Source organism: Pseudophryne corroboree, chromosome 1 (assembly GCF_028390025.1).
Source record: "Pseudophryne corroboree isolate aPseCor3 chromosome 1, aPseCor3.hap2, whole genome shotgun sequence".
NCBI classification, from domain to species: Eukaryota; Metazoa; Chordata; class Amphibia; order Anura; family Myobatrachidae; genus Pseudophryne; species Pseudophryne corroboree.
This window is the reverse complement of record NC_086444.1, coordinates 459,840,755-459,862,069: the sequence shown is the minus strand read 5'-3', so window position 1 is coordinate 459,862,069 and position 21,315 is coordinate 459,840,755. Positions and strand designations below refer to the sequence as shown.

Genomic DNA, 21,315 nt, shown 5'->3' with positions numbered 1-21,315 from the left:
TGTTTTTTTCTCTAAGTCCCAACACAGGAATTCACTAAGCACAAATCTCGGCAGTGTTTGGGCTATTCGTAATGGTTTGAATTACAAAGTTCAGAAATACGAATGAATAGACCATCGGTCAAACGCGGCTGTTATTTCATACAACACGGGTATTCACTATACATTCGTATTTGGGTGTTAGTCTCTGAGTGATCAATTGCGGTCGTATTATTTTGCGAATCGTAAAAAAAACCAGCAAAAAAATAGACCTGCTTTTTTCAGGCGTGTTTACATGTGTTGGCACTTACAAATGATTCACACCTGAATTAGGATGTCTATAAAAGGGACACAAACTTGTCTCATCCAAAATAATTTATTGCCTTATGTTTGCTGGAGTAAACTTGGAGATTTGTAAGTCAATACACATTTTTCAACATATATCCATTATTATACACATTAGTGTTAAACTTTCAAATATTTCACATTTTGTTGGTTCTGCCTCATGTTTTTTAATATGATTACTCATTTTTAACACACACAAACATGCCACAACAATAATGTCATTCATTTTGGCCCTGAAATTTAAAAATTTTACCCCAACATATTAGGACACCCAACTCTAGAGTTTATCCAACTCTATTGTGTTTATCTTGTCGTCTACAGAAGAAATGTAAAACAGTTTTAATTCATATTCTAAGTTGCATTGGTCATGGATGAATCTGGCTGGCTGTCAATTATTGTGTCTGCATGAGATGAGAATGATTGGAATCTAGAAAGAGTAATGATTAGAAAAAAATCAAGTGGTCTGGTTACTGCTTGCTAAAGACATTCTGCCTGGCTGCCAATTATTGTGTCTGCATGAGATGAGAATGATTAGAATCTAGAAAGAGTAATGATTAGAAAAAAATCAAGTGGTCTGGTTTCTTCATGCTAACATCTATATGCAGCTCAAACAACATTTTCCTCCTCCAAAAAAATATAAAGATGGTAAAGAATAAATGTGCGTACAAATTTCCTATTGTTGTTTGTACCAGTTATAATTAATGATGTTGTACAAATTGTCAAGGAGCTAAGTGTTATATCTATTCTGACAAACATACACTTACTAATTTTTTTATTTTACTTCTCTTTAAAGAAATCGTTGTGGTTTATATTTTAACTTTTTTTTGGGTGGCTGCTTGTCCTGGCCTTTGCCTTTACCACTGTCATTTTGGCATGCTCTGGTGGAGCGCCTTGGTGGTGATGACACTGGCGTTATAATTGGAGTAGTCGTACCAGAACTGCTGCTTGGTTGCTGTTGGTGCATGGATCTGAGTGTTTCATTGCGGTTAGTGAGGGTGGCATTGAGTTCACGTGTTGCAGCATTTTGATTGTCTACAATTCTGGAGATAGATTCATTGATCTTTTGATTGTTTTCTAAAATGTTGATATAGCTTTGCTGTTGTCTGTGCTGTTCTTCCATTATGCACTGTAAGTTGCCCATGACATGTGTAATGTCTGCACGCATGATTTCCATGGTATTGCCAATTCTCGTGGTTTGTTCATTTTGTCTACTCATATTTCTGATGATTCTTCTGAGGTGAGATGGTAGGCTTGCAAACATTTGTGTCTGCCTACGCAGGCAATCTTCATTAGTGGCCTGCTGTCTAGCCCAAATGTTCCAAAACACTTGATCAGGGCCTTGTGTTACTGGTGTTGTTGGGCTGTGTTGTGGTGGTGGTGGTGTGCTTTGCTGTGGTGGTGTACTCACAGGTGCTGGAGGGCTGATTCCTTGGCTTAATGGCTGCATTTCTAACATGATTGTCTCATCCATGTCACTGTGTTGCTGGTGTTGCGTAGGGATGCTGGTACCAGGACTAGAAGCTGAAATTATAAACATTTATCCGTTAGTTATCCATATGTTTGAGAAATTATAACAAAGCACTAAACATGGAACACATGTCATTGACTGGTGCTTTCAGATATCCTGCCTAGCAACATCATCACTCATAACTTAAATACATACATATGCCTGTTTGTGGCAAATATGTCTGGTTACTTCATTCTGAAAGCAAACACATGAGTTGTATGGTAGATCAGACATACTCCACCATAAAAACACATTGTAATCCATAATGTGTTGCCTTATAGTGTCTCAAACAAAAACATAGTAATGTTTTTGTATGTTTTTGGCAATGTTAGGTCAAACACACATGTGAAAATGATTAAAACAACCTTACTATTTGCCAAGCTTACACATGAGTTTCTGTTGCAGCATCTTCCACACAATGTGCTACTGTATGGCTGAAGTGGACATACATATCTTTACTGGATGTGGACAAGGCCATTTTGCTAGGATTCCATTTCATGTTTTACTGACTTTGGTAAGTATATCAGATTTTTTTGACTTAATGCATTTAAGCAAATGGATTATTAAGATCTGACATTTATTTAATTTATTTCAGTTTGTTACTCACAATCAAGATGAGGGGAGTGTGGTTGGCATCTTGGAGATGTGTCCAAAATATGGAGTGGGTGGACCGAACATACTGTCGATAATCTTCGTGGCGGGGTAGCCTGCTGTGGTTGGCCCTGGACATCAGACCTTGCGTTTTTTGCTGCAACATGTTTTATTTTGTGGTGTGTTACAGAAGTCCGCCTTCTGCTGCTCAAGACTTCTTTTGATGGACCTAGTATTGAAAGTGACATTTTGTTATGGTCATTCCTTTACAAACATAACCTATACTACAATGGACACTTTACCTGCTTCCGGTGCGTCATCATCATCAGATGTCATGGGAGTGACCGTAGGACGACCAGTACTGCTTTTTTCCAACACTGTAAATCAAGAAACAAATAACATAACTCATGCATTCATGCTATTGTTGATACATCCACCCATTATGCTTATAAACATTAAATCTTTAAAAAATGGTTGTTTTTTTATGACTCAAAACATAAGGACCTTAAACCAAAAAACCACAGCATAAAACCAAAAATATTGTCCAATAGCCATATGCACTATGGGAAGTGCAACACAGGGAATCATGTACAGGACACAGACATAGGACACAATTACAAATACATACACTAACAAGCCAAAACACAGACATCTTCATTTTGTAATGAAAGGAAAAAAATTACAGATGCAATATAGAAATTGCTCTGTGATGTGGCACACCAAACACACATTACCACAATATGAGCCAACCAAACCCTTCCCCCCCCCCCCCCCACACAAAAAATAATAATAGTAAGGTAACTAAGTCTGCAGTGTTGTGTCAGGGTACAAATACAGACTCAAACTGAACAAACAAATAGTGGGTTTGTCTTAAACAATATTACATACAGTACTAATGAAATTACACATGTAAATGGCTTCAAAGCCACTTTGCACTACTCCAGCCTCTTACATGACAACCACTGTTTTGGCAACATTGCACATGGTTAACCAAAATAAAAAACTAGAGATGAGCGCCTGAAATTTTTCGGGTTTTGTGTTTTGGTTTTGGGTTCGGTTCCGCGGCCGTGTTTTGGGTTCGAACGCGTTTTGGCAAAACCTCACAGAATTTTTTTTGTCGGATTCGGGTGTGTTTTGGATTCGGGTGTTTTTTTCAAAAAACACTAAAAAACAGCTTAAATCATAGAATTTGGGGGTCATTTTGATCCCAAAGTATTATTAACCTCAAAAACCATAATTTACACTCATTTTCAGTCTATTCTGAATACCTCACACCTCACAATATTATTTTTAGTCCTAAAATTTGCACCGAGGTCGCTGTGTGAGTAAGATAAGCGACCCTAGTGGCCGACACAAACACCGGGCCCATCTAGGAGTGGCACTGCAGTGTCACGCAGGATGTCCCTTCCAAAAAACCCTCCCCAAACAGCACATGATGCAAAGAAAAAAAGAGGCGCAATGAGGTAGCTGTGTGAGTAAGATTAGCGACCCTAGTGGCCGACACAAACACCGGGCCCATCTAGGAGTGGCACTGCAGTGTCACGCAGGATGTCCCTTCCAAAAAACCCTCCCCAAACAGCACATGACGCAAAGAAAAAAAGAGGCGCAATGAGGTAGCTGTGTGAGTAAGATTAGCGACCCTAGTGGCCGACACAAACACCGGGCCCATCTAGGAGTGGCACTGCAGTGTCACGCAGGATGTCCCTTCCAAAAAACCCTCCCCAAACAGCACATGACGCAAAGAAAAAAAGAGGCGCAATGAGGTAGCTGTGTGAGTAAGATTAGCGACCCTAGTGGCCGACACAAACACCGGGCCCATCTAGGAGTGGCACTGCAGTGTCACGCAGGATGTCCCTTCCAAAAAACCCTCCCCAAACAGCACATGACGCAAAGAAAAAAAGAGGCGCAATGAGGTAGCTGTGTGAGTAAGATTAGCGACCCTAGTGGCCGACACAAACACCGGGCCCATCTAGGAGTGGCACTGCAGTGTCACGCAGGATGTCCCTTCCAAAAAACCCTCCCCAAACAGCACATGACGCAAAGAAAAAAAGAGGCGCAATGAGGTAGCTGTGTGAGTAAGATTAGCGACCCTAGTGGCCGACACAAACACCGGGCCCATCTAGGAGTGGCACTGCAGTGTCACGCAGGATGTCCCTTCCAAAAAACCCTCCCCAAACAGCACATGACGCAAAGAAAAAAAGAGGCGCAATGAGGTAGCTGTGTGAGTAAGATTAGCGACCCTAGTGGCCGACACAAACACCGGGCCCATCTAGGAGTGGCACTGCAGTGTCACGCAGGATGTCCCTTCCAAAAAACCCTCCCCAAACAGCACATGACGCAAAGAAAAAAAGAGGCGCAATGAGGTAGCTGTGTGAGTAAGATTAGCGACCCTAGTGGCCGACACAAACACCGGGCCCATCTAGGAGTGGCACTGCAGTGTCACGCAGGATGTCCCTTCCAAAAAACCCTCCCCAAACCACATGACGCAAAGAAAAAAAGAGGCGCAATGAGGTAGCTGTGTGAGTAAGATTAGCGACCCTAGTGGCCGACACAAACACCGGGCCCATCTAGGAGTGGCACTGCAGTGTCACGCAGGATGTCCCTTCCAAAAAACCCTCCCCAAACAGCACATGACGCAAAGAAAAAAAGAGGCGCAATGAGGTAGCTGTGTGAGTAAGATTAGCGACCCTAGTGGCCGACACAAACACCGGGCCCATCTAGGAGTGGCACTGCAGTGTCACGCAGGATGTCCCTTCCAAAAAACCCTCCCCAAACAGCACATGACGCAAAGAAAAAAAGAGGCGCAATGAGGTAGCTGACTGTGTGAGTAAGATTAGCGACCCTAGTGGCCGACACAAACACCGGGCCCATCTAGGATTGGCACTGCAGTGTCACGCAGGATGTCCCTTCCAAAAAACCCTCCCCAATCAGCACATGATGCAAAGAAAAAGAAAAGAAAAAAGAGGTGCAAGATGGAATTGTCCTTGGGCCCTCCCACCCACCCTTATGTTGTATAAACAAAACAGGACATGCACACTTTAACCAACCCATCATTTCAGTGACAGGGTCTGCCACACGACTGTGACTGATATGACGGGTTGGTTTGGACCCCCCTCAAAAAAGAAGCAATTAATCTCTCCTTGCACAAACTGGCTCTACAGAGGCAAGATGTCCACCTCATCTTCACCCTCCGATATATCACCGTGTACATCCCCCTCCTCACAGATTATCAATTCGTCCCCACTGGAATCCACCATCTCAGCTCCCTGTGTACTTTGTGGAGGCAATTGCTGCTGGTCAATGTCTCCGCGGAGGAATTGATTATAATTCATTTTAATGAACATCATCTTCTCCACATTTTCTGGATGTAACCTCGTACGCCGATTGCTGACAAGGTGAGCGGCGGCACTAAACACTCTTTCGGAGTACACACTTGTGGGAGGGCAACTTAGGTAGTATAAAGCCAGTTTGTGCAAGGGCCTCCAAATTGCCTCTTTTTCCTGCCAGTATAAGTACGGACTGTGTGACGTGCCTACTTGGATGCGGTCACTCATATAATCCTCCACCATTCTATCAATGTTGAGAGAATCATATGCAGTGACAGTAGACGACATGTCCGTAATCGTTGTCAGGTCCTTCAGTCCGGACCAGATGTCAGCATCAGCAGTCGCTCCAGACTGCCCTGCATCACCGCCAGCGGGTGGGCTCGGAATTCTGAGCCTTTTCCTCGCACCCCCAGTTGCGGGAGAATGTGAAGGAGGAGATGTTGACAGGTCGCGTTCCGCTTGACTTGACAATTTTGTCACCAGCAGGTCTTTCAACCCCAGCAGACCTGTGTCTGCCGGAAAGAGAGATCCAAGGTAGGCTTTAAATCTAGGATCGAGCACGGTGGCCAAAATGTAGTGCTCTGATTTCAACAGATTGACCACCCGTGAATCCTTGTTAAGCGAATTAAGGGCTGCATCCACAAGTCCCACATGCCTAGCGGAATCGCTCCCTTTTAGCTCCTTCTTCAATGCCTCCAGCTTCTTCTGCAAAAGCCTGATGAGGGGAATGACCTGACTCAGGCTGGCAGTGTCTGAACTGACTTCACGTGTGGCAAGTTCAAAGGGCATCAGAACCTTGCACAACGTTGAAATCATTCTCCACTGCACTTGAGACAGGTGCATTCCACCTACTATATCGTGCTCAATTGTATAGGCTTGAATGGCCTTTTGCTGCTCCTCCAACCTCTGAAGCATATAGAGGGTTGAATTCCACCTCGTTACCACTTCTTGCTTCAGATGATGGCAGGGCAGGTTCAGTAGTTTTTGGTGGTGCTCCAGTCTTCTGTACGTGGTGCCTGTACGCCGAAAGTGTCCCGCAATTTTTCTGGCCACCGACAGCATCTCTTGCACGCCCCTGTCGTTTTTTAAAAAATTCTGCACCACCAAATTCAAGGTATGTGCAAAACATGGGACGTGCTGGAATTTGCCCATATTTAATGCACACACAATATTGCTGGCGTTGTCCGATGCCACAAATCCACAGGAGAGTCCAATTGGGGTAAGCCATTCCGCGATGATCTTCCTCAGTTGCCGTAAGAGGTTTTCAGCTGTGTGCGTATTCTGGAAAGCGGTGATACAAAGCGTAGCCTGCCTAGGAAAGAGTTGGCGTTTGCGAGATGCTGCTACTGGTGCCGCCGCTGCTGTTCTTGCGGCGGGAGTCCATACATCTACCCAGTGGGCTGTCACAGTCATATAGTCCTGACCCTGCCCTGCTCCACTTGTCCACATGTCCGTGGTTAAGTGGACATTGGGTACAACTGCATTTTTTAGGACACTGGTGAGTCTTTTTCTGACGTCCGTGTACATTCTCGGTATCGCCTGCCTAGAGAAGTGGAACCTAGATGGTATTTGGTAACGGGGGCACACTGCCTCAATAAATTGTCTAGTTCCCTGTGAACTAACGGCGGATACCGGACGCACGTCTAACACCAACATAGTTGTCAAGGACTCAGTTATCCGCTTTGCAGTAGGATGACTGCTGTGATATTTCATCTTCCTCGCAAAGGACTGTTGAACAGTCAATTGCTTACTGGAAGTAGTACAAGTGGGCTTACGACTTCCCCTCTGGGATGACCATCGACTCCCAGCGGCAACAACAGCAGCGCCAGCAGCAGTAGGCGTTACACGCAAGGATGCATCGGAGGAATCCCAGGCAGGAGAGGACTCGTCAGAATTGCCAGTGACATGGCCTGCAGGACTATTGGCATTCCTGGGGAAGGAGGAAATTGACACTGAGGGAGTTGGTGGGGTGGTTTGCGTGAGCTTGGTTACAAGAGGAAGGGATTTACTGGTCAGTGGACTGCTTCCGCTGTCACCCAAAGTTTTTGAACTTGTCACTGACTTATTATGAATGCGCTGCAGGTGACGTATAAGGGAGGATGTTCCGAGGTGGTTAATGTCCTTACCCCTACTTATTACAGCTTGACAAAGGGAACACACGGCTTGACACCTGTTGTCCGCATTTCTGGTGAAATACCTCCACACCGAAGAGCTGATTTTTTTGGTATTTTCACCTGGCATGTCAACGGCCATATTCCTCCCACGGACAACAGGTGTCTCCCCGGGTGCCTGACTTAAACAAACCACCTCACCATCAGAATCCTCCTGGTCAATTTCCTCCCCAGCGCCAGCAACACCCATATCCTCCTCATCCTGGTGTACTTCAACACTGACATCTTCAATCTGACTATCAGGAACTGGACTGCGGGTGCTCCTTCCAGCACTTGCAGGGGGCGTGCAAATGGTGGAAGGCGCATGCTCTTCATGTCCAGTGTTGGGAAGGTCAGGCATCGCAACCGACACAATTGGACTCTCCTTGTGGATTTGGGATTTCAAAGAACGCACAGTTCTTTGCGGTGCTTTTGCCAGCTTGAGTCTTTTCAGTTTTCTAGCGAGAGGCTGAGTGCTTCCATCCTCATGTGAAGCTGAACCACTAGCCATGAACATAGGCCAGGGCCTCAGCCGTTCCTTGCCACTCCGTGTGGTAAATGGCATATTGGCAAGTTTACGCTTCTCCTCCGACAATTTTATTTTAGGTTTTGGAGTCCTTTTTTTACTGATATTTGGTGTTTTGGTTTTGACATGCTCTGTACTATGCCATTGGGCATCGGCCTTGGCAGACGACGTTGCTGGCATTTCATCGTCTCGGCCATGACTAGTGGCAGCAGCTTCAGCACGAGGTGGAAGTGGATCTTGATCTTTCCCTAATTTCGGAACCTCAACATTTTTGTTCTCCATATTTTAATAGGCACAACTAAAAGGCACCTCAGGTAAACAATGGAGATGGATGGATTGGATACTAGTATACAATTATGGACGGGCTGCCGAGTGCCGACACAGAGGTAGCCACAGCCGTGAACTACCGCACTGTACTGTGTCTGCTGCTAATATATAGACTGGTTGATAAAGAGATAGTATACTCGTAACTAGTATGTATGTATAAAGAAAGAAAAAAAAACCACGGTTAGGTGGTATATACAATTATGGACGGGCTGCCGAGTGCCGACACAGAGGTAGCCACAGCCGTGAACTACCGCACTGTACTGTGTCTGCTGCTAATATAGACTGGTTGATAAAGAGATAGTATACTCGTAACTAGTATGTATGTATAAAGAAAGAAAAAAAAACCACGGTTAGGTGGTATATACAATTATGGACGGGCTGCCGAGTGCCGACACAGAGGTAGCCACAGCCGTGAACTACCGCACTGTACTGTGTCTGCTGCTAATATATAGACTGGTTGATAAAGAGATAGTATACTCGTAACTAGTATGTATGTATAAAGAAAGAAAAAAAAACCACGGTTAGGTGGTATATACAATTATGGACGGGCTGCCGAGTGCCGACACAGAGGTAGCCACAGCCGTGAACTACCGCACTGTACTGTGTCTGCTGCTAATATATAGACTGGTTGATAAAGAGATAGTATACTCGTAACTAGTATGTATGTATAAAGAAAGAAAAAAAAACCACGGTTAGGTGGTATATACAATTATGGACGGGCTGCCGAGTGCCGACACAGAGGTAGCCACAGCCGTGAACTACCGCACTGTACTGTGTCTGCTGCTAATATAGACTGGTTGATAAAGAGATAGTATACTCGTAACTAGTATGTATGTATAAAGAAAGAAAAAAAAACCACGGTTAGGTGGTATATACAATTATGGACGGGCTGCCGAGTGCCGACACAGAGGTAGCCACAGCCGTGAACTACCGCACTGTACTGTGTCTGCTGCTAATATATAGACTGGTTGATAAAGAGATAGTATACTCGTAACTAGTATGTATGTATAAAGAAAGAAAAAAAAACCACGGTTAGGTGGTATATACAATTATGGACGGGCTGCCGAGTGCCGACACAGAGGTAGCCACAGCCGTGAACTACCGCACTGTACTGTGTCTGCTGCTAATATATAGACTGGTTGATAAAGAGATAGTATACTCGTAACTAGTATGTATGTATAAAGAAAGAAAAAAAAACCACGGTTAGGTGGTATATACAATTATGGACGGGCTGCCGAGTGCCGACACAGAGGTAGCCACAGCCGTGAACTACCGCACTGTACTGTGTCTGCTGCTAATATATAGACTGGTTGATAAAGAGATAGTATACTCGTAACTAGTATGTATGTATAAAGAAAGAAAAAAAAACCACGGTTAGGTGGTATATACAATTATGGACGGGCTGCCGAGTGCCGACACAGAGGTAGCCACAGCCGTGAACTACCGCACTGTACTGTGTCTGCTGCTAATATAGACTGGTTGATAAAGAGATAGTATACTCGTAACTAGTATGTATGTATAAAGAAAGAAAAAAAAACCACGGTTAGGTGGTATATACAATTATGGACGGGCTGCCGAGTGCCGACACAGAGGTAGCCACAGCCGTGAACTACCGCACTGTACTGTGTCTGCTGCTAATATAGACTGGTTGATAAAGAGATAGTATACTACTAATATTATATATACTGGTGGTCAGGTCACTGGTCACTAGTCACACTGGCAGTGGCACTCCTGCAGCAAAAGTGTGCACTGTTTTAATATAATATTATGTACTCCTGGCTCCTGCTATAACCTATAACTGGCACTGCAGTAGTGCTCCCCAGTCTCCCCCACAATTATAAGCTGTGTGAGCTGAGCAGTCAGACAGATATATAATATATATAGATGATGCAGCACACTGGCCTGAGCCTGAGCAGTGCACACAGATATGGTATGTGACTGACTGAGTCACTGTGTGTATCGCTTTTTTCAGGCAGAGAACGGATATATTAAATAAACTGCACTGTGTGTCTGGTGGTCATTCACTATATAATATATTATGTACTCCTGGCTCCTGCTATAACCTATAACTGGCACTGCAGTAGTGCTCCCCAGTCTCCCCCACAATTATAAGCTGTGTGAGCTGAGCAGTCAGACAGATAATCAGATATATATAATATTATATATAGATAATAGATGATGCAGCACACTGGCCTGAGCCTGAGCAGTGCACACAGATATGGTATGTGACTGAGTCACTGTGTGCTGTGTATCGCTTTTTTCAGGCAGAGAACGGATTATAAATAAAACTGGTGGTCACTATCAGCAAAACTCTGCACTGTACTGAGTACTCCTAATGCTCCCCAAAATTAGTAAATCAAGTGTCTCTCTAATCTATTCTAAACGGAGAGGACGCCAGCCACGTCCTCTCCCTATCAATCTCAATGCACGTGTGAAAATGGCGGCGACGCGCGGCTCCTTATATAGAATCCGAGTCTCGCGATAGAATCCGAGCCTCGCGAGAATCCGACAGCGTCATGATGACGTTCGGGCGCGCTCGGGTTAACCGAGCAAGGCGGGAAGATCCGAGTCGCTCGGACCCGTGAAAAAAAACATGAAGTTCGTGCGGGTTCGGATTCAGAGAAACCGAACCCGCTCATCTCTAAAAACATAGTCAAACTTTAAAACTGTTAATTGTGCAAAAGTAAAACATTATTGCTGGACAATTCAATGACACACCAAGTCCAAACTACACATGGAAAATGTACTGAAAAAAAACCCACATGACAAACAATAAAGTAATATGTTACATTGGCTTTTGTAGAAAACATTACCCAAAACAATGTATTTGCAATCACACACTTGAAGATGGGAGTAATATGCAACGTCACATGACACACATATTTTTTTTTTTTTTTAAAAGCCAGAAGTAATGTCATAGAATGTTAAGGCAAATACACATGCTCACCATTCTTCCTGGGCCGATCGGAATCCCGGACATGGGTTGCAGACACTACTTCTGGAGGTATTAAACTCCGCATGGGCTCCTCATAGTCCAGATATCTTGCAATAAAGGGCTGGCCTCCACCGGTTTTTCGAGCCGACTTCGCCTCCTTGGCCATTTTGGACTTGACACGTCGCTTTATGTCATAGTACCGTTTGCGGCACGTGTCCTCCGTCCGCTTGACCACCCCCTCACTATTGACAGCAGCAACAACTTTCACCCACAACACCGTCTTCTTCCGTGTTGGTACCTTGGCGGACTCAGGCCCAAATAGCTGCCGCTGATACTTCATCAGCTCCTGCACCAATGCCACATTTTCTGCATAACTAAACTTGACATTCCGCCCAGTCTTAGTAGTGGTGCGTGGCTGCGGAGCTGTCTGACTGTCACTATCACTGTCACTTGAGGCTGCTGCAGCAACCTCACCCACCTCTTCCACCTCACTAACCTTACTGTCACTCACCTCCTCCACCTGACCAACCTCTTCCCCCTCACTCACACCCTCCACCTCACTCACCTCAGCCACCTCACCCACCTCTGAGTCACACATAATTGTGTGTCTAAACACTTAAAACAGAAAAAAACAAAAAAAAAACAACACACTCCTCCACTACCACTGCACAACTCACACACACACACACAAACACTGACAAGGGACTATAAAGAAAAAAAACTTGACAATAAATTAGACAAAACCAAAAAAAACAAGACTACAAGAATGACAAGACTACTTTCAAACACAATACTACACTCAAAAATCGCAAACAACACTCCTCACCAAAACAAAAACTCACCAACCTCCACAGCACAACCTCCCTCCTCACCACTAACTAAACCCACGAGGTGCGGACGGTTTGGGGCGTATTTATATGGTTGCGCACAGACACTCCTACATCTGAAACACAACCAATCACGAACGGGGATGAAAAACGAAACTAAAAGTCAAAATGCGGCCGTGGTTGAAAAATAACCCTGCCGCGTTAAACATAGAAAAAAAACCTGAAAATACTACAAAAACACGTATGCAAACGACAATGACGGCCGTAAATGTGCCAAAAAAACAACGACTGGCATCGACATCGGAAAACACGAAAACCATAAAGTCGACTGCTTAGTAACTTGGCGTATATAGTTTCAAAAAGTTGCATGAAAATGCACCCGATACAAAACGAGATTAAACACTACACAAACCGACTCAAACATGAATATTAGTAAATATAGGCCCATGTTGGGATTTTGACTGTTGGTCAATGGTTGTCAGGATTTTGATCGTCAGGATTTTGATTGTAGGTAAATTGACGGCATCCCTATTAATCCCTTCAGTGGCGGGTTTTTCAAATTTGGTCACAACTCCCGCCAGCAGGTTTTTAATTTTTTTTTTTACCTGCGCGAGTTTCATTCGAATTTCCAGGGGTTTCATGCACGATGACAAGGGTTTCACGCGCTGTGTCATGCTTTTTACCAGGGGTTTTATGCTCTGGGATCCATGCTCGTTGCCACGGGGAATGCTCATTGCCTTAGGGAATGCTCGTTGCCTAGGGGCAGCTAGGGATGGCATTCAAAATCATTGATGGTCTATGACCGATGTCGAATACTTTTACCATCGATGGGGGGAACCAAATTGTTTCCCGCCATCGATGGTTCAGTGCTACTGATTAGAATTTTTTTCTAAAAGTGTCAGGGCACAGAGCTTAGCTCCACCCCTTGACACCCACAAAGCCATGCCCCCATGTGTACTGTAAATGAGGTATGTCCATCGATGGATAAAACCATTGATGGATCCATTCCAGATGGTTTTACACCTTCGAGGTTATCCATCGATGGTGACCATCGATTGATAACCCACCGATGGCCATCCCCCAGGCAGCATTTGCTGGCTGGCACTAGCCCACCAGCACTGACATCCTCTCCCCCTCCTACCTTGTACTCCGCTCGGCTGGCGGAGTTTTGCGGAATGACGCGTTTGCGTCGTGATGTAACGACGCGATCATGTTATCCACCAGGCCGGCCGAGCAGAGTTTTAGGAGGTGGAGGGAGTGGGAGAGGGGTAGCAGTGGCATGCCCGAAAAAAAATTTCCGGGGTTGCCAGTCTGCACAGCGCAGCTGGCCCCGGAAATCTTCCGGGCATGCCACTGAAGAGGTTATAGGCATGGGGGTCTATTCATAAAGAAGTGAAGAAATGAGCCAGTGGAGAAGTTGCTAATAGCAACCAATCAGTGTTGAGGTAACATTTATAAAGTGCATTCTATAAGATTATATGTAGGAGCTGATTGGTTGCCATGGGCAACTTCTCCACTGGCTCACTTCTCCACACTTTTCACTGCTTCATGAATAGATCCCATGATCACAATGTCTTTGCTAAAATAAAGTAGCTGTATTTTCAGTAGAGATGTGCTGCGGACACTTTTCGGGTTTTGTGTTTTGGTCTTGGATCTGGATTGCCGCTCGTCTTTTCGGGTTTTGTGTTTTGGTCTTTGGATCTGGATTGGTTTTGCCAAAACCACCCTTTCGGGTTTTGGTTTTGGATCTTGATGATTTAAAAAAAAAAAAAAAGATAAAATTACAGAATTTGGGTGTAATTTTGATCCTACGGTATTATTAACCTCAATAACATTCATTTCCACTCATTTCCAGTCTATTCTAAACACCTCACAATATTGTTTTTAGGCCAAAAGGTTTCACAGACGTAGCTGGATGATTAAGCTAAGCAACACAAGTGGGCAGCACAAACACCTGGCCCACCTAGGAGTGGCACTGCAGTGTCAGACAGGAGGGCAGTTTTAAAAACTAGGCCCCAAAGAGCAGATGATGCAAAAAAAAAAAAAAGAGGTGCACCGAGGTCGCTGGATGACTAAGCTAAGCGACACAAGCGGGCGCACAAACACCTGGCCCATCTAGGAGTGGCACTGCAGTGGCAGACAGGATGGCAGTTTTATAAATTAGGCCCCAAAGAGCACATAATGCAAAGGGGGAAAAAAGAGGTGCAAGATGGAATTGTCTTTGGGACCTCCCACCAACCCTTATGTTGTATAGACAGGACATGCACACTTTAAAAAACCAATCATTTCAGCGACATGACTGTGGTTGAACTGATTGGTTTGTTTGGGCTCCCACCAAAAAAGAAGCAATTAATCTCTCCTTGCACAAACTGGCTCTACAGTGGCAAGATGTCGTCCTCATCCTCAGATCCCCCCCCCCCCCCTACCTTTTTCAGTGTTTACATCCTCATGCTCACAGAGAAATACTATTCAAACCAAACCACATCATTTAGGTGTCAGTGGACTGCTTTCGCTATTACCCAAAGTTTCTGAACTTGACAATGACTTATGATGAATGCGCTTCAGGTGGCGTATAAGGGAGGATGTTCCTAGGTGGATAATGTCCTTACCCCTACTTATTATGGATTGACAAAGGCAACAAATGGCTTGACATCTCTTGACTGGATTTGTGGAGAAATAATTCCACACTGAAGAGGTGGTTTTTTTTTGGCATTTTGCCCAGGCATGACAATGGGCTTTTTCATGGCCAACAACTGTCTCCACTGGTGCCTTATTCAAACAAACCACATCACCATCAGAATCCTCATCGTCAACTTCCTCCGCAGCGCCAGCTACACCCATATCCTTCTCATCCTGGTGTACTTCTACAGTGACATCATCAATCTCAATATCAGCAACTGGAATGGCGGTGCTCCTACCAGCACTTGCAGGGGGCGTGCAAATGGTGGTAGGAGCCTCCTCTTCCCTTATAGTGTTGTGAAGGTAAGCCCTAGACATCGCAATGGCAGACAGTGCCAGCACGCCTGTATTTTCACAACATCCCTGTAATTTTACAGCATTCAAGACATGGCCAGTGCACATTGATTTTCACTGCACCCTAGAATAATGACAGCTTACAAGACAGGGCCAGTGTACATTGATTTTACCTGCACCCTAGAATAATTACAGCATACAAGACAGGCCAGTGTACATTGATTTTCACTGCACACTAGAATAATTACAGCATACAAGACAGGGCCAGTGTACATTGATTTTCGCTGCACCATAGAATAATGACAGCATACAAGACAAGGCCAGTGTACATTGATTTTCACTGCAACCTTGAATAATTAAAGCATACAAGACAGGTCCAGTGTACATTGATTTTCACTGCGCCCCTACATTTTTACAACATACAGGGCCAGTGTAATGTTATTTGAACAGCAACACCCCTATATTTTACAGCATACAAGAGCAATGTTATTTTAATTTTCAACAACTGCACCTCTGATTTTCTACAAAATACAGGGCCAGCAGCACCCCCATATTTTACAGCATACAGCAGTGGTCTTTTAATTTTTAACAACTGCACCCATGGATTTTTACAACATACAGAGCCAGTGTAATGTTATTTGAAAAGCAACACCCCTATATTTTACAGCATACAGTGGTGTGCTTTTAATTTTTAACAACTGCACCCCTGAAATTTTATAGCATACAGGGTCAGTGTAATGTTATTTGAACAGCAACACCCCTATATCTTACAGCATACAGCAATGTGCTTTTAATTTTTAACTGCACCCCTGAATTTATACATTCTGGTCCAGCAGCACCCCTACATTTTATAGCATACATCAGTGTGCTTTTAATTTTTACAACATACAGGGCCAGCAGCACCCCTATATTTTAAAGCATACAGGAGCAGTGTGCTTTAAATTTTTACAACTGCACCCCTGAATTTGAACAACATACAGGGCCAGCAGCACCCCTATATTTTACAGCATATAGCAGTATGCTTTTAATTTATAACTGCACCCCTGAATTATAACAACATACAGGGTCAGTAGCACCCCAATATTTTACAGCATACAGGAGCAGTGTGCTTTTAATTTTTAACAACTGCACCCCTGAATTTTTATAGCATACACGGCCAGTGTAATGTTATTTGGACAGCAACATCCCTATTTTTTTTACAGCATACAGCAGTGTGCTTTTAATTTTTAACTGCACCCCTGAATTTTACAATGTACAGAGCCTGCAGCACCCCAATATTTTACAGCATACAGGAGCAGTGTGCTTTTAATTTTTAACAACTGCACCTTTGAATTTTTACAACATACAGGGCCAGCAGCACTCCTATATTTTAAAGCATACAGGAGCAGTGTGCTTTTAATTTTTAACAACTACACCCCTGAATTTTTATAGCTTACTGAGCCAGTGTAATGTTATTTGAACAGCAACACCCCTATATTTTACAGCATATAGCAGTGTGCTTTTAATTTTTACCTGCACCCCTGAATTTTTACAACATACAGGGCCAGCAGCACCCCAATATTTTACAGCATACAGCAGCAGTGTGCTTTTAATTTTTAACAACTGCACCTCTGAATTTTTACAACATACAGGGCCAGCAGCACCCCTATATTTTAAAGCATACAGGAGCAGTGTGCTTTTAATTTTTAACAACTACACCCCTGAATTTTTATAGCATACTGAGCCAGTGTAATGTTATTTGAACAGCAACACCCCTATATTTTACAGCATATAGCAGTGTGCTTTTAATTTTTACCTGCACCCCTGAATTTTTAAAACATACAGGGCCTGCAGCACCCCAATATTTTACAGCATACAGCAGCAGTGTGCTTTTAATTTTTAACAACTGCACCTCTGAATTTTTACAACATACAGGGCCAGCAGCACCCCTATATTTTAAAGCATACAGGAGCATTGTGCTTTAAATTTTTACAACGGCACCCCTGAATTTTAACAACATATAGGGCCAGCAGCACCCCTATATTTTCCAGCATACAGGAAGACAGTGCCCCTGCACCCTGTACAACACAGTGGCAGCCAGGACAGCAACACCCATGAACAGCTTCAGCAGATGAAACATCAGTGACAGCCAGTGGCAGCCAATGACAGTCAGGACAGCACCCCTAACACAGCATAGGTACACCACAGTGACTGCAGCAGCACCCCTACAGAGCACACACAAACCCCACCCGACGCCACCACCCACAGAGAGAGACAGAGGTCTGTCTCCCTCATTCTCCAAGTCCGGAGTGAAAATGGCAGCGACACGCGGCTGTTTATATGGAATCCAAAACCCGCAAGATTCCGACAGCGGGATGATGACATTTTGCCTTGTTCTGGTTTCCAAGTCTGGTGGGAAGTCCCAAGTCACAATCGGTAGGGCTTGGAAAATGAAGTTCGGGGGGGAAATCGGTTCTCAGGGAATCGAACCCGCTCTTCTCTAGTTTTCAGTAATTGCAAAAAAGTAATTTTAATCACTGTTTGTACCATGCTAGAAGGCATAGTATAGTGATGAGCAGGAGGTGACCTTTGGAGGGCTCTAGGACCAAAAGAACTTAACAAACAGGCATCACATCTAAGTATTTAAACTACTATTTATTTATCAAGCTTACTGTGCCCTTGATGTGAAAACAGCAGTTCTCCATGAGTTAAACATTTATGTAATTTTCCAACGGTTGAATGCAGGAGATATAAAAGAGCTTGCAAGTCCAGTACAAATACCTCCTTCACCGCTGCAATAAGCAAACAGTGAAGGAGATTTTAATGGGGAAAAACTCTTTGCCAGGACAGTCTCTTGTGGTATGTACTGGCTTGACTTGACTTTAATCATAAACTGTTATGGCTGTAAATATCAGAGAAAGTAGATGTTAATTGAGCAGTTAATTAGCAGGAAAATTGCAGAGGTCAATAAATAGGCCTCTTATCGATAACATTGTGAATTCTACCCATTGCTCTTTAAAATTTGGATGAAGTTCTTAGTTATATATTTATCTATAGTGAAAGCATATATTTGTAATTGCTTGGAACTGTCCCATGTTTGAAAGCATTATATGGGCAGTATTGAATTGATATATCATGCTCAATTTTCCATCTAAGGTGATGGGAGATCACAAAGCAATGTTCAATTGTCTCCCGTTATGACAGATATCATACCCATAGTGTTTGGGTTTAGCTACATGAAGTTGTTAAACCCGACTAAAGTAATAGGCGCGATGGTGAAAAAGTCACATTTTGCGCATTTCAGCCTACCACCCCTAGGGGTAGCGAGCTGAAATGATGATATTGCGCCCATCAGCAGAAACAATTGAATAGCTGTCAGCGGGCGTGAACGGTGGCAGGAGGAGGTGTGAAGAATTGAATACCGCCCTATATGTTTTATTGTCGAAAGAGCAGTGCACTACTACTCAAATTCCAGTGTTCCAATCAAAATATGGCCACTGAAATCACTACTGATCATGTGCAGGAGCCATCTTTAGTCTGTGTGAGACTGTATTAGAGCATCACAGTGGACAACACTTCCATTTAGCTCCAGAGAGACTTGCGTTTCCAGGAATGATTCCAGTGTTCCTGAACCACTACCCAGTACCTACATACACTCAAGCGCTGGTGAGTGTCATGACACTCCATTCTGCTGAAGCTCTACTCCATGAGAACCACAATTAGTACAGTTGTACCTGCTATCTTTCAATAAACCAACACCACTGGTTAAGTAACTGAACTGTTCATAGTTTGAATCACTTCTGAGGAAGCTGCTGAGAGTGATAGGAGGCGGGGAAACGCGTTAAGGACATCTTTACTTTTATTGCACTAGCTGGATTGTCCACCATGTGTCTGGAAAATGGAATCTCCCCTATATCACAAAACTAGAAAGGGCTGCAGCAAAGGATAAGCACCAGCAGCTGGGAGCATGATCAGGGTTGGAGACCAGAGGTGGTGAGATTTATTATCGGACATTTTATATCCTGGTATGGAATCTGCCTGTTCAGGAAATTATAATCTCTACTTATTGAGTAATATGGATAACTAAAAAGGAGCATCTTGAGGATGAAATAGCCTGATAAAATAGGTTCTCCTAAAATCAACTGATTCTCTGAAAGCTGCTTTTATTTACAATACCTTCTGCTGCCTTAGAACTTAAGGGCCCCATACACTACAACGATTTTGCACGATTTCATCCAATTCCGACCTTTCGGGCCGATATATCTGAATAAAAGTTTCAAATTGTATGTGTTTTCCATCCAATCCGATCCGATGCACGGTTCCGTGGGTGTCGTATTGGATCTCCTAGATCGCTAGTCCTGCACTCATGATATATCATAATCGCATGGAATCGTATGGAAAAAGTGTGTTTTTTGTGCTTGTGATATATCGCATGCGACATATCGTAGGAAGTTTGACTGGCACTCTCATGACACTACCATCAGCGGCAGCAGTAGCTACGATGCAGCAGCAGAAGGAGAACGCTTCGGATATATTAGATCTGATTGAATTTCATTGCCCCAAGTATGTATTTAATCAACACTGACCACCAATATATCACTGTCCACCAATGTAATCACACTGTCCACCAATGTAAATAATAAGCACACTGTCTACCAATGTAATCATACTGTCCACCAATGTAAACACACTGTCCACCAATGTAATCACACTGTCCACCAATGTAAACACACTGTCCACCAATGTATATCACACTGTCCACCAATGTATTTTACACTGGCCCACCAATGTAATCACACTCTCCACCAATGTAATCACACTCTCCACCAATGTAATCACACTGTCCACCAATGTAAAAACACTGTCCACCAATGTATTCTTAATCACAAATTATTGATCACATTTTATTTCTTTCTGTGTCACCAAAGTGATTTTTACCCCCTAAAGCAGGGGTGGGGAACCTCCGGCCCGCGGGCCGTAATAAGCCCGCAAAGCCGTTTGTTCCGGCCCACCCGCTGCTGTGTGTCAGCAAGACACGCTGCCCCTCAGTTCAGCGGCGGTGTGTCTCAGCTGTCAGGGCATGGAGGAGAACACAGCTATGTCCGGTGGCAGCGGCAGGTAGGATCTCAAACCAGCCGCCGGTTCGTGAGACAATCAGAGCTCGCGGACCAGCAGCCAATCAGGAGCCTTCACTGCCGTTCCGTGAGCTCTGATTGGCTCACGAACCGGCGGCTGGTTTGAGGTCCTGCACACCGCAACCCAACATAGCGCGCTCTCCTTCCTGCCTGGTCCCTGACAGCTGAGACACACCGCTGCGCTCTCCTCCCCTGACACACAGCAGCTGCGATGAGTAGCACAGTGGGGTGGGGGGGGGGATTGGGAAGGGCAATATGTATCTGGCATTGTGGGGCATTTGTGTATCTGGCACTGTGGGGTAATGTGTATGAGGCACTGTGGGGCATTTGTGTATCTGGCAATGTGGGGGTATATGTGTATCTGCACTGCACTGGCATATGTGTATCTGGCACTGCCCTATTGGGGGCATATGTGTATCACGTTCCATTTTAATTGGCCACACCCATCTTTTGGCATGCGCACTGAGGGGCTAATTCCAAGTTGATCGCAGCAGGAAATTTTTTAGCAGTTGGGCAAAACCATGTGCACTGCAGGGGAGGTAGATATAACATGTGCAGAAAGAGTTAGATTGGGGTGGGTTATTTTGTTTCTGTGCAGGGTAAATACTGGCTGCTTTATTTTTACACTGCAAATTAGATTGCAGATTGAACACACCACACCCAAATCTAACTCTCTCTGCACATGTTATATCTGCCTCTCCTGCAGTGCACATGGTTT

The 21,315-nt window shown here is 44.2% G+C and overlaps 1 protein-coding gene across 1 annotated transcript in view; it reads right to left on the bottom strand.

Moving 5' to 3' along the window:
• Positions 1-333: 333 nt before the first annotated feature.
• LOC134980975 (uncharacterized) overlaps positions 334-21,315 on the bottom strand; it is a 65,559-nt gene continuing 44,577 nt past the window's right edge. The window contains exons 3-5 of the mRNA XM_063948070.1: positions 2,722-2,796; positions 2,436-2,648; positions 334-1,842 (exon numbers count right to left, since the gene is read on the bottom strand). Coding sequence (XP_063804140.1) covers positions 1,109-1,842; positions 2,436-2,648; positions 2,722-2,796 — 1,022 coding nt within the window. The 3' untranslated portion in view covers positions 334-1,108. The remainder of the gene's footprint in view (positions 1,843-2,435; positions 2,649-2,721; positions 2,797-21,315) is intronic.